General features: G+C 35.6%; 1 protein-coding gene and 1 pseudogene across 1 annotated transcript; one reads left to right on the forward strand and one right to left on the reverse strand.

The window, feature by feature from the left end:
• Window positions 1–614: 614 nt before the first annotated feature.
• LOC147399241 (scarecrow-like protein 3 pseudogene) lies at window positions 615–6,757 on the reverse strand (annotated as a pseudogene).
• A 3,058-nt stretch (window positions 6,758–9,815) lies between these two features.
• LOC147399242 (MYB-like transcription factor EOBI) lies at window positions 9,816–10,791 on the forward strand. The gene is made up of 3 exons (XM_086449047.1): window positions 9,816–9,954; window positions 10,062–10,191; window positions 10,348–10,791. Exons 1-3 carry the CDS (start codon window positions 9,816–9,818, stop codon window positions 10,751–10,753), a joined length of 675 nt encoding a protein of 224 aa, XP_086305173.1. The 3' UTR covers window positions 10,754–10,791.
• Window positions 10,792–12,441: the final 1,650 nt, after the last annotated feature.

A 12,441-nucleotide genomic window follows, 5' to 3' on the forward strand; every position in this document is an offset into this window, starting at 1 on the left:
GAAAGAAAGATTTTACTAAATGGGTCATTAAGGTATTGCCCTAAAACTCTGGGAATTTAGAAAGACGGCCCTACAGCAAGGTCTTTTAATTAATTTTCCCCTAAAAATAATGAGATATATGTATGCTAGCTTGCTAACTATGGATAGATAATGTTTCCAATTTGGGCTTAAAACCTTGTTGTTGTTGCGACATGTGGCGACTTATGAATAATTGTGATTATTTTAAAATTTTAATTAGTTAATAAACTTCTATTGAAACTTTTGTCTTGTTTATTACCGATGTTATCAAATCTGTTAAAAAATGTTGCCATGGCTTCACTCAATGAACCCAACATGAAAAAGGCCCACTGCCAGCCTTTGGTGGACTTCATATGGAAGGCACTGATTTTAGCCATGGATCTGGCCCAAGAAAAGAAGTGCTTGAATTTAAATGGTTATATCTTATAGGTCATTCTCACAAAATATTCAGATATTTTAATTTCATAAAAAATTGATTTAAATTTGATAATTTTCAATTGTACATTTAAATTATAATTTCTCATCAACTTCTTATATAGTTCTTAGAATAGATTGTAACAAGAATTACTCAATAAAATCGTACAAAATATTATCCTTATGAGTTACGAGCCGTACATTTAATTATGAATAAAATCTGACTGCGATCGTTGAATTTAAATCATTATAGAAAGATTTTTTTTTTTTTTTTAAAGAACATCGAAACAAACACGTACAAATCTACATGCAAGTTATTTGAAACCGTAAGGGTTTTCGCTAAGAAACTTAGAGGAATTATTAACAGTGCCACGCTGATACCGAATATAAGGGTCGTTCATGCCAACATATCATTAAACTACCCCTCTCACTTAGAACCTTGTAACTGTCATTTGTGCAATATTCGATCGATTGCTTTGCGTTCACCATTGCATCATACCATAGACGAATCGGTTTGAATCCCGCCCGACCCAACCTACCCATCCACCTCATATATCGTTCATGCCTTGCATTCCTCTCTATCCCTTCACATGCCACTATGTTCTCAATCTCTTTGCCAAACATCTCCTCTAATGCCAATCGTTCTCGGAACGACATTGATCCCGAATTTGCTTCAATAGAGTCAAAAACTGCACTATAGTAGTACAATCCGTCAACGAATCGGTCTATTAAACGGGTCGAATTGTGATCCGACTCTTGTTCCACTAATAATACCACTTTCGGTGACAGGGATCGAACCATTTTTAAGAAATCGTTCATGGGCTGACATTCCTTATCACCATTGATCTTTTTATCTCCGAGATGCGCACCAATGCCTTCTTCTTCTTCTTCTTCGGCCAATAAGACATGTAGGTTCAACACAGATGTAATGGCTAAAGCTTCACCTGATCTCACATTTAGCATGTCAATGGTCAAATCCTTTAAGTCAACATTCAAAGGGTTAAATTGAAAGGGTACATCTAAAACCTCAGCCTCTTTTACAAGCTTGGAACCTAAGTTGTGTAAAACCTCTTTGTCACTATTAACGCACGTGATCTTTAAATGTGGCGATCCACGTGGCACTTGTGAGAAACACCGAAAGAGTGGACCCCACACGTTTGGATCACCCGAACCTAGATCGACAATATGGACGAATCGCTCATCGGCCATGGTTCGGATCAAGGTTCGGTTGATGATGTTGTAGGCGACACGTAGGTAAGGGAAGCTTTGGGCGAAGATGAACCGGGAAGGGTCCGGTTCGAGTTTGGGAAGTTGAGAATGGTTTAGGACTTTATAAAGAGCAGGCCAACCCTTGACGAGCCGAACCGCAAGTGCCGAAGCGAACTGGGCGGCGAGTCGCTGCATTGAGTCACCGGTTACCGAAGAAAGCTGCGAGATTTGGTGGAGAAAGGCGTCTGCGTGGTGGAGATTACCGGATGAAACATGAGTGGCGCACGTTAACAGGAGGTGGATGAGTCGGATCCCTCTTTCTTCGGGTTTTAGGGTTTCGAAGGTAGAATGGGAAGATAGGGTAAGGCTTAGGTTGATATCAGGGAGGGGTTTTAATGGCGGAGATGAACCCATTTGTTTCTGCTAATTTTAGAGATGAAATATTTTCTGCTAAATTTAGAGAAGGTTTTTGGTTAGAAATTAGTATTTATAAGAGGTGTTATTGGGATTCGATTTGAATTTTGAAGAGGAGAGCAGGTGAGATGGAGCGTTAGTATTTGGAGTCATCTTAGATTTCCAACTTCCAAGTGATAGAAGACAAGAAGAACGTTTTAGTGCTTCGTTGACTTATTATCTAGGAATCGAATAGGTTAGAGAGTTAACTCGGTCTATTCATTTCCCCGAATCCCGATAAAACGACAAACTCAAATTACCGAGATAACAAATCAAATTGTTGACCACCACAATTCAGCGTATACACGTTGGGAGGACTATTATGACAACAGGTGATTCATGTTCAATCGTCGAAATTGACAATTTATACTTTTTTTTATCTCGAGGATTTGATGAAGGGTTGATTTCAATGATTGGAATTGTCCATCTTGACAATCAAACTCACTGGCCGGAACAGGGATGGGAGGCAGTAAGAGCAACTCTAACTCAAGTAGGCACATCTATTAGGTATTTTATTGTGAGAGTAATTTTGCCTATTCAAGATTTAAGATCTAAAATGACTCTCCACAAATTCAGTTATAATAAAATATTTTACAAGAAGAATGGATCATCTACGATACTTTTTTCATTTGACTGTTGAGAAAGTTCCATGTCATACAAATATAAAAATCCTTATGTTAAAAATGTTGGAAGGCAATAACAGTTCAATTTCAATCCAACCGATCAAACATAAAATACGTTTTTTAGAATATTTGTTTTTTCAAACCATGATCACTACATGGCTGATGGGACAGATCTTAATTTTTTGGGTGGCTTCTCTACTAGTGAAGGAGTACTACACGATACTGCAGAAAAGAAGTACCACAGATGATATGTTCCCTATTTCACAATTGTCTTGTTTTTATCGTCAACAATTAGAGGGAGAGAAACTCCCTCTCTCTCTCTCTCTCTCTTTCTCATATTTTGAAATAGTGAACCCAACCCGAGTGTATTGGAGTGATTTTGGATGATTTTGACTTTGTAAAATTGCAGTTGAGAGACAATACAAAATAAGAGCCCGAACGCGTTGAAGTTGTTCAAAGAAAGAAAGAAAAATGTTTATTACATAAACCATCAAATTACAATGGAGAAAATTAAGGGATTAGAAAGAAATTCTTCCCACCGAGTGCATTAAATAATTTTTCCTAATATATATGTACTCCCATTTCTTGTTTGTGGAGTTCATAAAAAAAGATGTCTAAACTGATCTATACCCTACAAAAATCGTAGATTTTTCCCTTCAGGATACACAATTGCACATCTCCATAAAACATTTGCAATTGTATATCCTGAGAGAAAAATCTACGATTCTTGCAACTGCCACATCAATGAGTTTTTGAGTTACACTGTCAAGTTGAGTTACAAAATGAGCAATCTTTTTCAAATTCATTTTATCTTAATATTTTTAAAGTAAATTGAAAATTGTTATAAATAATTTTCAAAGCATGGATAATTCAGTGTAGGATTAGATTTTCTAACATGATAGGTATGCCTCTTAGAACACTTAACTAATCCTAGGGTCACAAGCAATCTCTTGACACAATCGATGATCATAATTTGCAAAGGTTTTTTTCCAAATGACACTTGGACTAATGCTTGAGTATTGCCGATCTTGTAAAGGAAAGTTACTTGGTTACTCCTGGTAATAATCATATGATTATCTCAAAAACTAACTCATACGTCAATTTACACTGTTAAACTGCAAATGACTCATTAAATCAGTTATAGTTTGATTTATGGTATTTGCTATATGAATAACGCTAATACGTCTAACAAACCCAAACTTTTAAACAAAATGCACTAATTAGATAATGGGTTGATGTGAACTTTGATTGTTATTATGATGCTTCATGGTAACTCAATGGATCACACAACCTTCTTGATGAAGACGCATAATTTAAATCTTGCCCACTAACTTTCGATGGTATAATAATGACTTCCTATGGTGGTGGTGAATGATGGAGAGTTAGACGCATCATTTAAATCTCTACCCTACCCACTTTCGATGGAAGAATTATGACTTCCTATGGTGGTGCCAAATGATAGAGAATTAAGGTTCTATTCTGAAGAGAAAGCTTGAGAAACAACAACCAATTCCAAGGAAGTTAACAGGCGTTTAAATTACTCAATTGTAACATGGGTAGGTAGTGATAATAAATAATAATATTAGATTTTTCAAGTATGATAATTGGAATAAGTGCAATATAAATCCCTTAACGGGATCCGTAGGAGGTCAACAATTATTAAAGTGTAAATTTGTTATTAATATTTTGAGTGACTTAAAACACATCATCCATGTTTTGCTAATTATTTTAGATACTCTTTTTCTTTTTAATTTTTCAACCAATTTCTTGTACTCCTTGACCTCAATCTACACTTGGAATCAAAACGAATAGAGAATTTTCTGCAATTATTTCAAATAAAAAAAAATTATTTCATCCATTTCAATATCTTATTGGAAAAAAATAGTGACAAATAGATGACTGAGTAATTTCAACCAATTCTTACATTGTTTTCTTACACGAAATGACACCGATTAATTAAAATTCCTAGTTCTTGATGGAAATCATAACCCACTTACTGTCAATTATCTTTTATTTATTCATTTCCAGAGTTTAATAAATAAAAAAAATAACTACTCAAAGAGTGAAAATCAATCGTTAATTTTGACAACAAATAGGATAATGAACAGTAACTAGTATGTGGACCTATGTTTTGAACCCCAATCGTCGTAACTTCACAACTTCATTTTCATGGCAATATGTTGCCTTATCCTCCTCTTATACTCAACTTCACCGCCATAAGACGAACCAAACACCATAGCAACAACAAGCTATGAATTAGTTGAGTTTAGTCCCACATCAGAGTTGCCTTGTCTCTCTCCTTATTAGTTCAGGGATCAAGCCTCTCTCCTTACCACGTCTCTCTCCTTTAGTTCAAGGACCTCGTGATATCGGAGCGGGCCTTTCTCGTTAGGCCTTTCAACTCATTGCCAATTGTTTTTTAGTTTGGACCCACAAATTTATCAGAAATCCTTGGAAATGCCCTTCAAGGTCTGTAAGACTTTGACTCCAACAAGTTTAGACTTCGCAATCCAAAATCGATTAGTCCAAATTGCTAACAAGGATCGGGGTTCCACTCTAAATCACTATTTACTACCTTTTTCTTTTTTTTCTTGGAAAAACATATTTTGTCAAATTTTTTTCATTAATGCCGTTTATTATCTTCACCTTCAAATAGGAAGAAGATACAAATTTGAAATAAAGATTTACAGAATTGAGTTGGAAATGTTATTACAGTAATGTAGTCAAACCAATCATTTCAGATTTGACGTAAAGTAGTGATGAGAAAGACACGTTAACGTTTAGGATGCACATGGCCCCATTTCACAAATATCTACCGTAGACCCAACAAGTGGTCAGGCCAAACAATTCAGTAGGGGACAACAGAGTATGGCTTTCCAGGAATCAGATGCTTAACAAGAAATCGAAATCCCTTTTGGGGATTTTCTTCAAATATCCAGAGAACAAGTCTATTTTATTGGGTCGTAAGCAATACATGCATAAAAATGCAACACCTTTGAGGATTTTCTTCAAACACAAAATGAACAAGTTTCTGCACAATAAATCTGTTTTTGCTTCTTCAAATAAACATAAATAAAATCGTAAACATTAATATATAAAAAAAAGTATAGAAAATGCATCAAAAATATAAACTATGATGGAAAAAAATAAACTAAATATGTTTAAAGGTGATAATTTCATAGCTATAATGATAGAAAAAAACCCAAAAAATACCCAGTTCTTCCTTGATCTATATTCAATAACGTGGTAAATAAACTAATAACAGATCAAAATAAGAACCAATAGAAATCCAGTAATCATGGTAAGAAGGGTTGATCAAAGAAAGCTACAAAACAACAAACCCATCAACCAAATCAACGATCAGAATCGTACAAGATCGGAATAAAGCTTTGATTTGATGATTCAAGGAAAGGGGGGAACAATCGGAAACCTTCGGCATGGGTGATTTGGGAAAGGAAATACAAGAAGCTCTCCTCTCCTCTCCTTTCCCCTACACCCACACCCAAAGCTCCCGAAAGCCCAACCCACTTTCCTACTCTCATCATTGCAACTTCTTCAAAACCCTAACCCTAATTCCTTTGATTTTAGAGAAGAAAAGAAGATTAGAGGATGGGGAGGAACTATGTGAAACCCTAGGAATGGGTGGGATCGGAAAGGAAATTTTGGATTTGAACGAGGACCTTTCCGACCAACCCATTCCCAAAACTCCCACAAATCTCAGCCCCCCTTCCACTATCTTCTGCCAAACCTAATTACTTTCTCTATGGTAATCTCTCTGTCTTTAAATAAACAAGAAGATAATGATCCAACCCTCCAATCTAATCTAGGGTTTGTAAATCTAAAGCATCCTGGTCGTTCATTTTATTACCTTTTTTGGCATTGAGAGTAACGCGTTTTCTGAACCAAACTTTTATAACGTACTATGATGTTGGACAGACGGGTGTCTATCGAACCACTTATCTTGATAGAGAAACAATCATGTGATTAGGTATCAGTTTCTAAGAGGAATCTCTAGCATCGCAGCCGTTCATTTGATGAAGATCGTGGGACCACGTTGGACGCTAGAAATTTTCTTTCTGATAAGATTCCTCACGCGTTTTTAGTCGTCTGTCCTACTCAGCCTTACAAGAAAGCTGTTTCTTCTTCTTTTTTTGTTTGACCAAAATGACGTTAGCATTTGAGTAAAATTACCGTTTTAGCCCCATTTGTTGATATATTAACCAAGAGGCCATACTCTTTTTATTACTTATTTATTATTTTCCTCAAAAAGTACATATTATTATAAGCAAATTAATTTTAAAGAATAATGCTGAAGTGACCTCAGGCTGCCCAGGTTTCCATGACTGGGTTTGGGTTTGGAAATTAGCTAAAATTGTTTTTGGGCCATGGCCCATCCTTCCATTGAATGGGTTTATGTTAGCTAAACTAGCTGAAATTGTTTTTGGGCCAGATCCATAGTTCGATTAAGTAATAGAGCACCAGCGGAGACTGATCAGACCAACTCCCTATCTTAAAGAAAAAGGACGGTCCGACTCATAAATTGGTCTGAATGCAATTGGGCCAAATTTAGATTTGTTGATTTTTGTGAAGGGCTAACCATAGCCCAACTTGATCTAGGTAATGTAAGAGAGTGTTTTGAAACTGATGACATGCTCCTTGAATTACTACTTCTCTTTGACAAAATTTAAAGGCATAAATGTCCTCTATCAAAGTGCCCAACAAATTGGGTTACTTCTAAAGTGGCAAACTATGAAACCTAATTGAAACCGACAAATCAAGTGACATAGGTTTAGAATGACACCCTAGAGACCACCCCATATGTTCCACGATTCTTTTAATCAAAAGCTCCAAGTGGTATTGGAGCTTTTGGTCAGTGTTTCTAAAGGTATTCGAGTGTTTAAAAATCAATTAAGATTACCGATTAATAGAAATAAGGTGTATGCACACTATATCTATGCTATGGTGTATCTCCCAATAATGATGGGGCTTAATCCTCTAGGAAAATAGGAAGACACATGGGGTGAAGCACTTGTGTCTCTAAGAACGATTTGTTTTAGCAAAAGTGGGCAGAGCAATCCCTCCCACCCTTTTGTGCACGCCTCTTATTTGCACGTACACGCACTAAGATTTTTTGGACCAATGAGTCAAAATCCCTCTAGAACTCATGGGTTCTAGTGTGCACGTGAGCTTTACCCATATCTCTCTCTCGGATTTACTACATTATGTAAGAGTTTTCATATAAAAGTTACATTTTTTTACTTGTGTCTATTTGATGTAGAACTAAAGCCTTTACACTTTACTTCAAAACAAATCGCTTTCATTCAAACATTGGGATATGAGTCATGTTGGAATAACATTGAAATTGACATCTCACACATTGGTATGCACGTAACCATAGATGCATTTCATTCGTATCGCAACGAAAAACATCTATGATTTTGTACCCACATCTACGTCAGCAATGTTTGAAACGATTTTAATTTCAATGTTACTTCCACATTTTCCTCGGTATAAATTTCAGATTTTTCCAATAACTTATTGCACCTATATCAACAATTAAATTAAGAAGTTCCCCGTAAAAGATATAAATAGTTAAGATTATCTAAAATGTGCAATTTCATGACTATGATGACCCAATATGAGTCTTCTAACTTGGTCACGATGATGATGACTACTCCAATGTGAGACACGTTTAATAACAAGTGTTGGGAGTCCATGATCTTTGAAATCTCAAGATCCTTCTAGAAATCCCAAAATCCATTTTACCATAATCTTTGAACTTTTCAAGATCTTTGAACTCTAATCGATTCGACCACTTTTTTATTTTAAGGTTTTATTACCCATCACTACCTATATATGGGTGTAATTCTAATAAATAAATAGCTTTAACCAATAAAACAATGCCCAAACATTCCAAATCTATAGTGTAATTTAGTCATAAAGGCCACGCGTCCCCTCGTGACTCATCATCATAGACCATATCTATCACATTTTTAAAACACCCCCCATTACTCGAAATGGCATCCCTTGGCCTTTTTGCCTATAAAATAATATCGAAAGCATGCGATTAAGTAGTTTGTCGGTCAACAGCTGGTGTGCAACCATTGGTTTCAAGGACGCTTTCAAGGAAACATCAACGACCCACTAGTCCTTGGCTCAGCTAAATGGACATTATGCTTTCTTTTGAAAATTTATATGTACACACTGTAATTTTTATAACACACCAATCAATAAAATTAAGTATATATTTTTTTAATACAAAAATAAACATAAAAGAGTTTTTTGAAATCAAATGAAAAAAAATTAATAAGAAAATTGAAAGGCGTAATGTGGACAATTATCACGGTTGATTTATGTCGGCTCGAGTTATGAGACAAATTAAGGTCGGATTCAAGTTCATCTGCAGAGTCAAGTTCTATAGGTCAACTTTGACCTTCGACTCTGATGCATCCAAGGCGGAGATCGAAAAAATGATTCTCTATACAGAGACGGAGCCAAGATTTTGTCTCTGTGTTAGGCAATAGGGATGGAACTCTATTATCAATTGCAATTGCAGTAGCACATAAATCCTTAAAAAAAAATTAAAATTCATATGAGGGCAAATTCCTCCATTTGCCCCCATTGTAAATCAGCTCATATCTAGAAAATGAAATTAACTTCTTTAGAAAGGATGGGAGATGTGGTCATTAAAAATAGAAATGACTATTTGTACCCTGATTTCAATATTTGGTGTGTTATTATAAAAAGCTGGTGGGGGAATATAAACGTTGTGTCTTTAATCTTAATGATTAGCAATCTGGCTCCAGCAAACGACAGAATCAGTGTTTCAAGACATTAAATTAATTTATTTAGTTTAATAAATTTGATGACGACTACGAGTTACACTTGGCTTGTTGTTACAAGCTTAAAGGTTTGATAATTTGGTGGAAAGATCATAGATCTTATGAAATCATCCTTGATTTACAAGAGTGGAGAGAATAATATTTGATAGAGACATCAAAGTGATTCAAAGAAGTTGGATATAAATAGAGAGGAGACATTGTGAACCTATGTCACATAAGTAGGAAACATTCTTACTAACTCATAAAGTCTAATAACATGGCAAGGTTGGCTAGTTTGGGAGTTCAAGAACAAGGGTGGAGGAAGGGCCCTTGGACAGCTGAAGAAGATAAATTGCTTACTGAATATGTTGGTTTACATGGGGAAGGAAAATGGAGTTCAGTAGCTAAGTCTTCAGGTAATCTTAATTCTTTGAAACTAAGGACTTAGTATTCACTCATTTGAGTTGAGTTGGCTTAGTTTTGTTTTGTTTTTTTTTTTGATCATTCTTGTTTGGGTTTTCAGGATTGAATAGGTGTGGCAAGAGTTGTAGACTTAGGTGGGTTAATTATCTTAGACCTGGCCTTAAGAAAGGTCATTTAAGTCCTCAGGAGGAGGGCATCATCATAGAGCTTCATGCCTTGTGGGGAAACAAGTAAGTTGATTAATGGTAGTTTCTCGAGTCAACTCAACTTAGATTGAATTTCACGTCGAGAAGAGTTTTCAGTATTTACAACTATAGTCTTTCAATATGAATTTGATTATATTTATGAAAAATAAATAAATTATTAATAAAAAATACAAAATATAGGTGGTCTACAATTGCACGGTGCTTGCCTGGGAGGACTGATAACGAGATAAAAAATTACTGGAGAACTCACTTCAAAGGTAAAGCGAAGTACTCTCAAAGTGAAAAGAAGCCTAGGATTCGAGCTTTGAGGGAACAACAACAACAACAAAAACAACAACAAGAGGATGATAAGCACGACATGGTCTTCATGTACCCCAACGTGGAGGACCAATGCCCCTCTATGATGTTTCAAGATGACGCCTTTTTGTTTGATTCCAAGGAAGATGAAGGTCTGTGGAGTGGCTTATGGAATTTTGACGATTTTCGTCCCCAATTCGACAACAGAGTTACCATGCAAAATCAAGGTGCCTCTTTGTGCGGAGAAGAATTCAAACAACCAAATGTATGGGAGAGTACATTCTCATAAGCTGTAGTGTACTTAATGATGTAGCATTAAGTGGGACAAGTTCAATTGCTCACTAATTGGAATAATATTTGATGGATTGATAATAGACTCAATAGTTTATAAAACAGCAAATTAAAAATTTGTGATTTTTAAGCTTTTTCTCTGCTTTTTGTTACAATTAAGAGTTTAGTATTTGAGTGGTGGTGAAGTTGATGTGATGAAGGCCTCGAAATTCAAGCTGAAGTTTGTTAATTCTATGTGTACTCCAACTATTTATAGGATAGAACAGAGAATTTATTGGAGGAGTTGTTAGGGGATGGGCCCGGGCTGGTCATCCGAGCCTATGAACTTAAGGAAAGCCTGGTCCATTTAATAATTCTGCTCCAATGGGCTTTAAAATGCCCACCAATAGCCCAGTCAGACTGTATACAAGCCACAGTATGAAGAGCAGGCTGAACAAAGTCCATTTGTGCATGGGTAGATAATCCTTTGGCTCTCTATAAAATACACGCTTGTACATATAGGGTCCAGCACAACGTGAAAAAACCCATATTCGATGGGCCCATGCCATTGAATTTTTCATTGTCGATTTTTTTTTTCGATGGGCTGAAATTGTCAAATTAATGGAGAATGGGAGAAATTCAATGACTCTAAGAAGTTGAATCTAGGGAGCATAAAAAAATTTGACAGCCCATAACTGTCTAAATTTGATTTCTAAAATTTGTCGGCCTTGGTCCGTCAAAATTTTCCTTTAGAATCTTATAGTTTTCAGTAGTGCACAGGATCAAATGATTCATGGGAAACACACATGATCCCAACATTGTAAACATGAAAGGCCAAGTTTTTTTTTTGTTTTTGTCCTTTTTTGCTCACTGGATTCGGACCGACCGATCACATTAGCCCGTCGATGCTTGCGTTTTAAACTTTAAACAGTGAATTTACCTTTTAGGCCGAAGTATGATCCACTAAGCCCATTTTTTATGTCCATCTTAATCATGTATTTTCATTATTATTGTTGATAAATCCAACTCAAGCTCTTCACCAATAGCCCAAGTCCAACCCGTTTTCTAATCTTGGTTCACTAATAATTCCAATACCCATTAACGCCCAACCTAATAGTCCATCTGAAGCACAAACCCATTGTCTCACATCAATTAGAAACCCATGAGCCCAATCTTTGTTGACAATGCTTATATGTTTTAGAAAAATACAAAACAATTGCCTATGGATCTCAAAAACCCTAAGTTTCTTTACCCTGAAGAGCCTCTGAATCACTTATGATCAAGCTCTTTTTTCAAAAAGCCTCTCAATCTCTAGTGACCAAGTTTTATTTTATTTTTTAAAATCTCTAAATCTTTCGTGATCAAGCTCCTTTTTTAAAACAACCTCTGAATACATTGTGATCAAACTCCTCTTTATTAAGCCTCTGATTGATTTGACAAAAGTGGTTCGTATTATACAAGATGAAGTAAACAAATTTCAAGGATTCAGATTTTAGCAAGATCACACCACCATTGATTGTCATGAGTTTGAGAGAGGAAATTAAAATATTAGGTATGAAGTATTATTACACATCGAATAATGTTCTTTTGAGGATTAGAATGAAGATTAAGATATATTTTTATTAGATTAGATTTCCTTAAATATAGCTTGGTTCCATATAGGATTCTTCTCTGTTTTTTATATAAAACCCTATTAGGGTTCATTGT

The sequence above is a fragment of the Akebia trifoliata genome, chromosome 7 (assembly GCF_017979445.1).
Source record: "Akebia trifoliata isolate Shusen 1 chromosome 7, ASM1797944v1, whole genome shotgun sequence".
NCBI lineage: Eukaryota > Viridiplantae > Streptophyta > Magnoliopsida > Ranunculales > Lardizabalaceae > Akebia > Akebia trifoliata.

Excerpts from the sequence above, each read along its gene's own strand:
- LOC147399242 (XM_086449047.1), top strand. The coding sequence starts at position 9,816 with ATGGCAAGGTTGGCTAGTTTGGGAGTTCAAGAACAAGGGTGGAGGAAG. Across the intron at positions 9,955-10,061 it reads TTCAGTAGCTAAGTCTTCAG|GATTGAATAGGTGTGGCAAG; the intron begins GTAATCTTAATT and ends TTGGGTTTTCAG. Across the intron at positions 10,192-10,347 it reads CATGCCTTGTGGGGAAACAA|GTGGTCTACAATTGCACGGT; the intron begins GTAAGTTGATTA and ends TACAAAATATAG.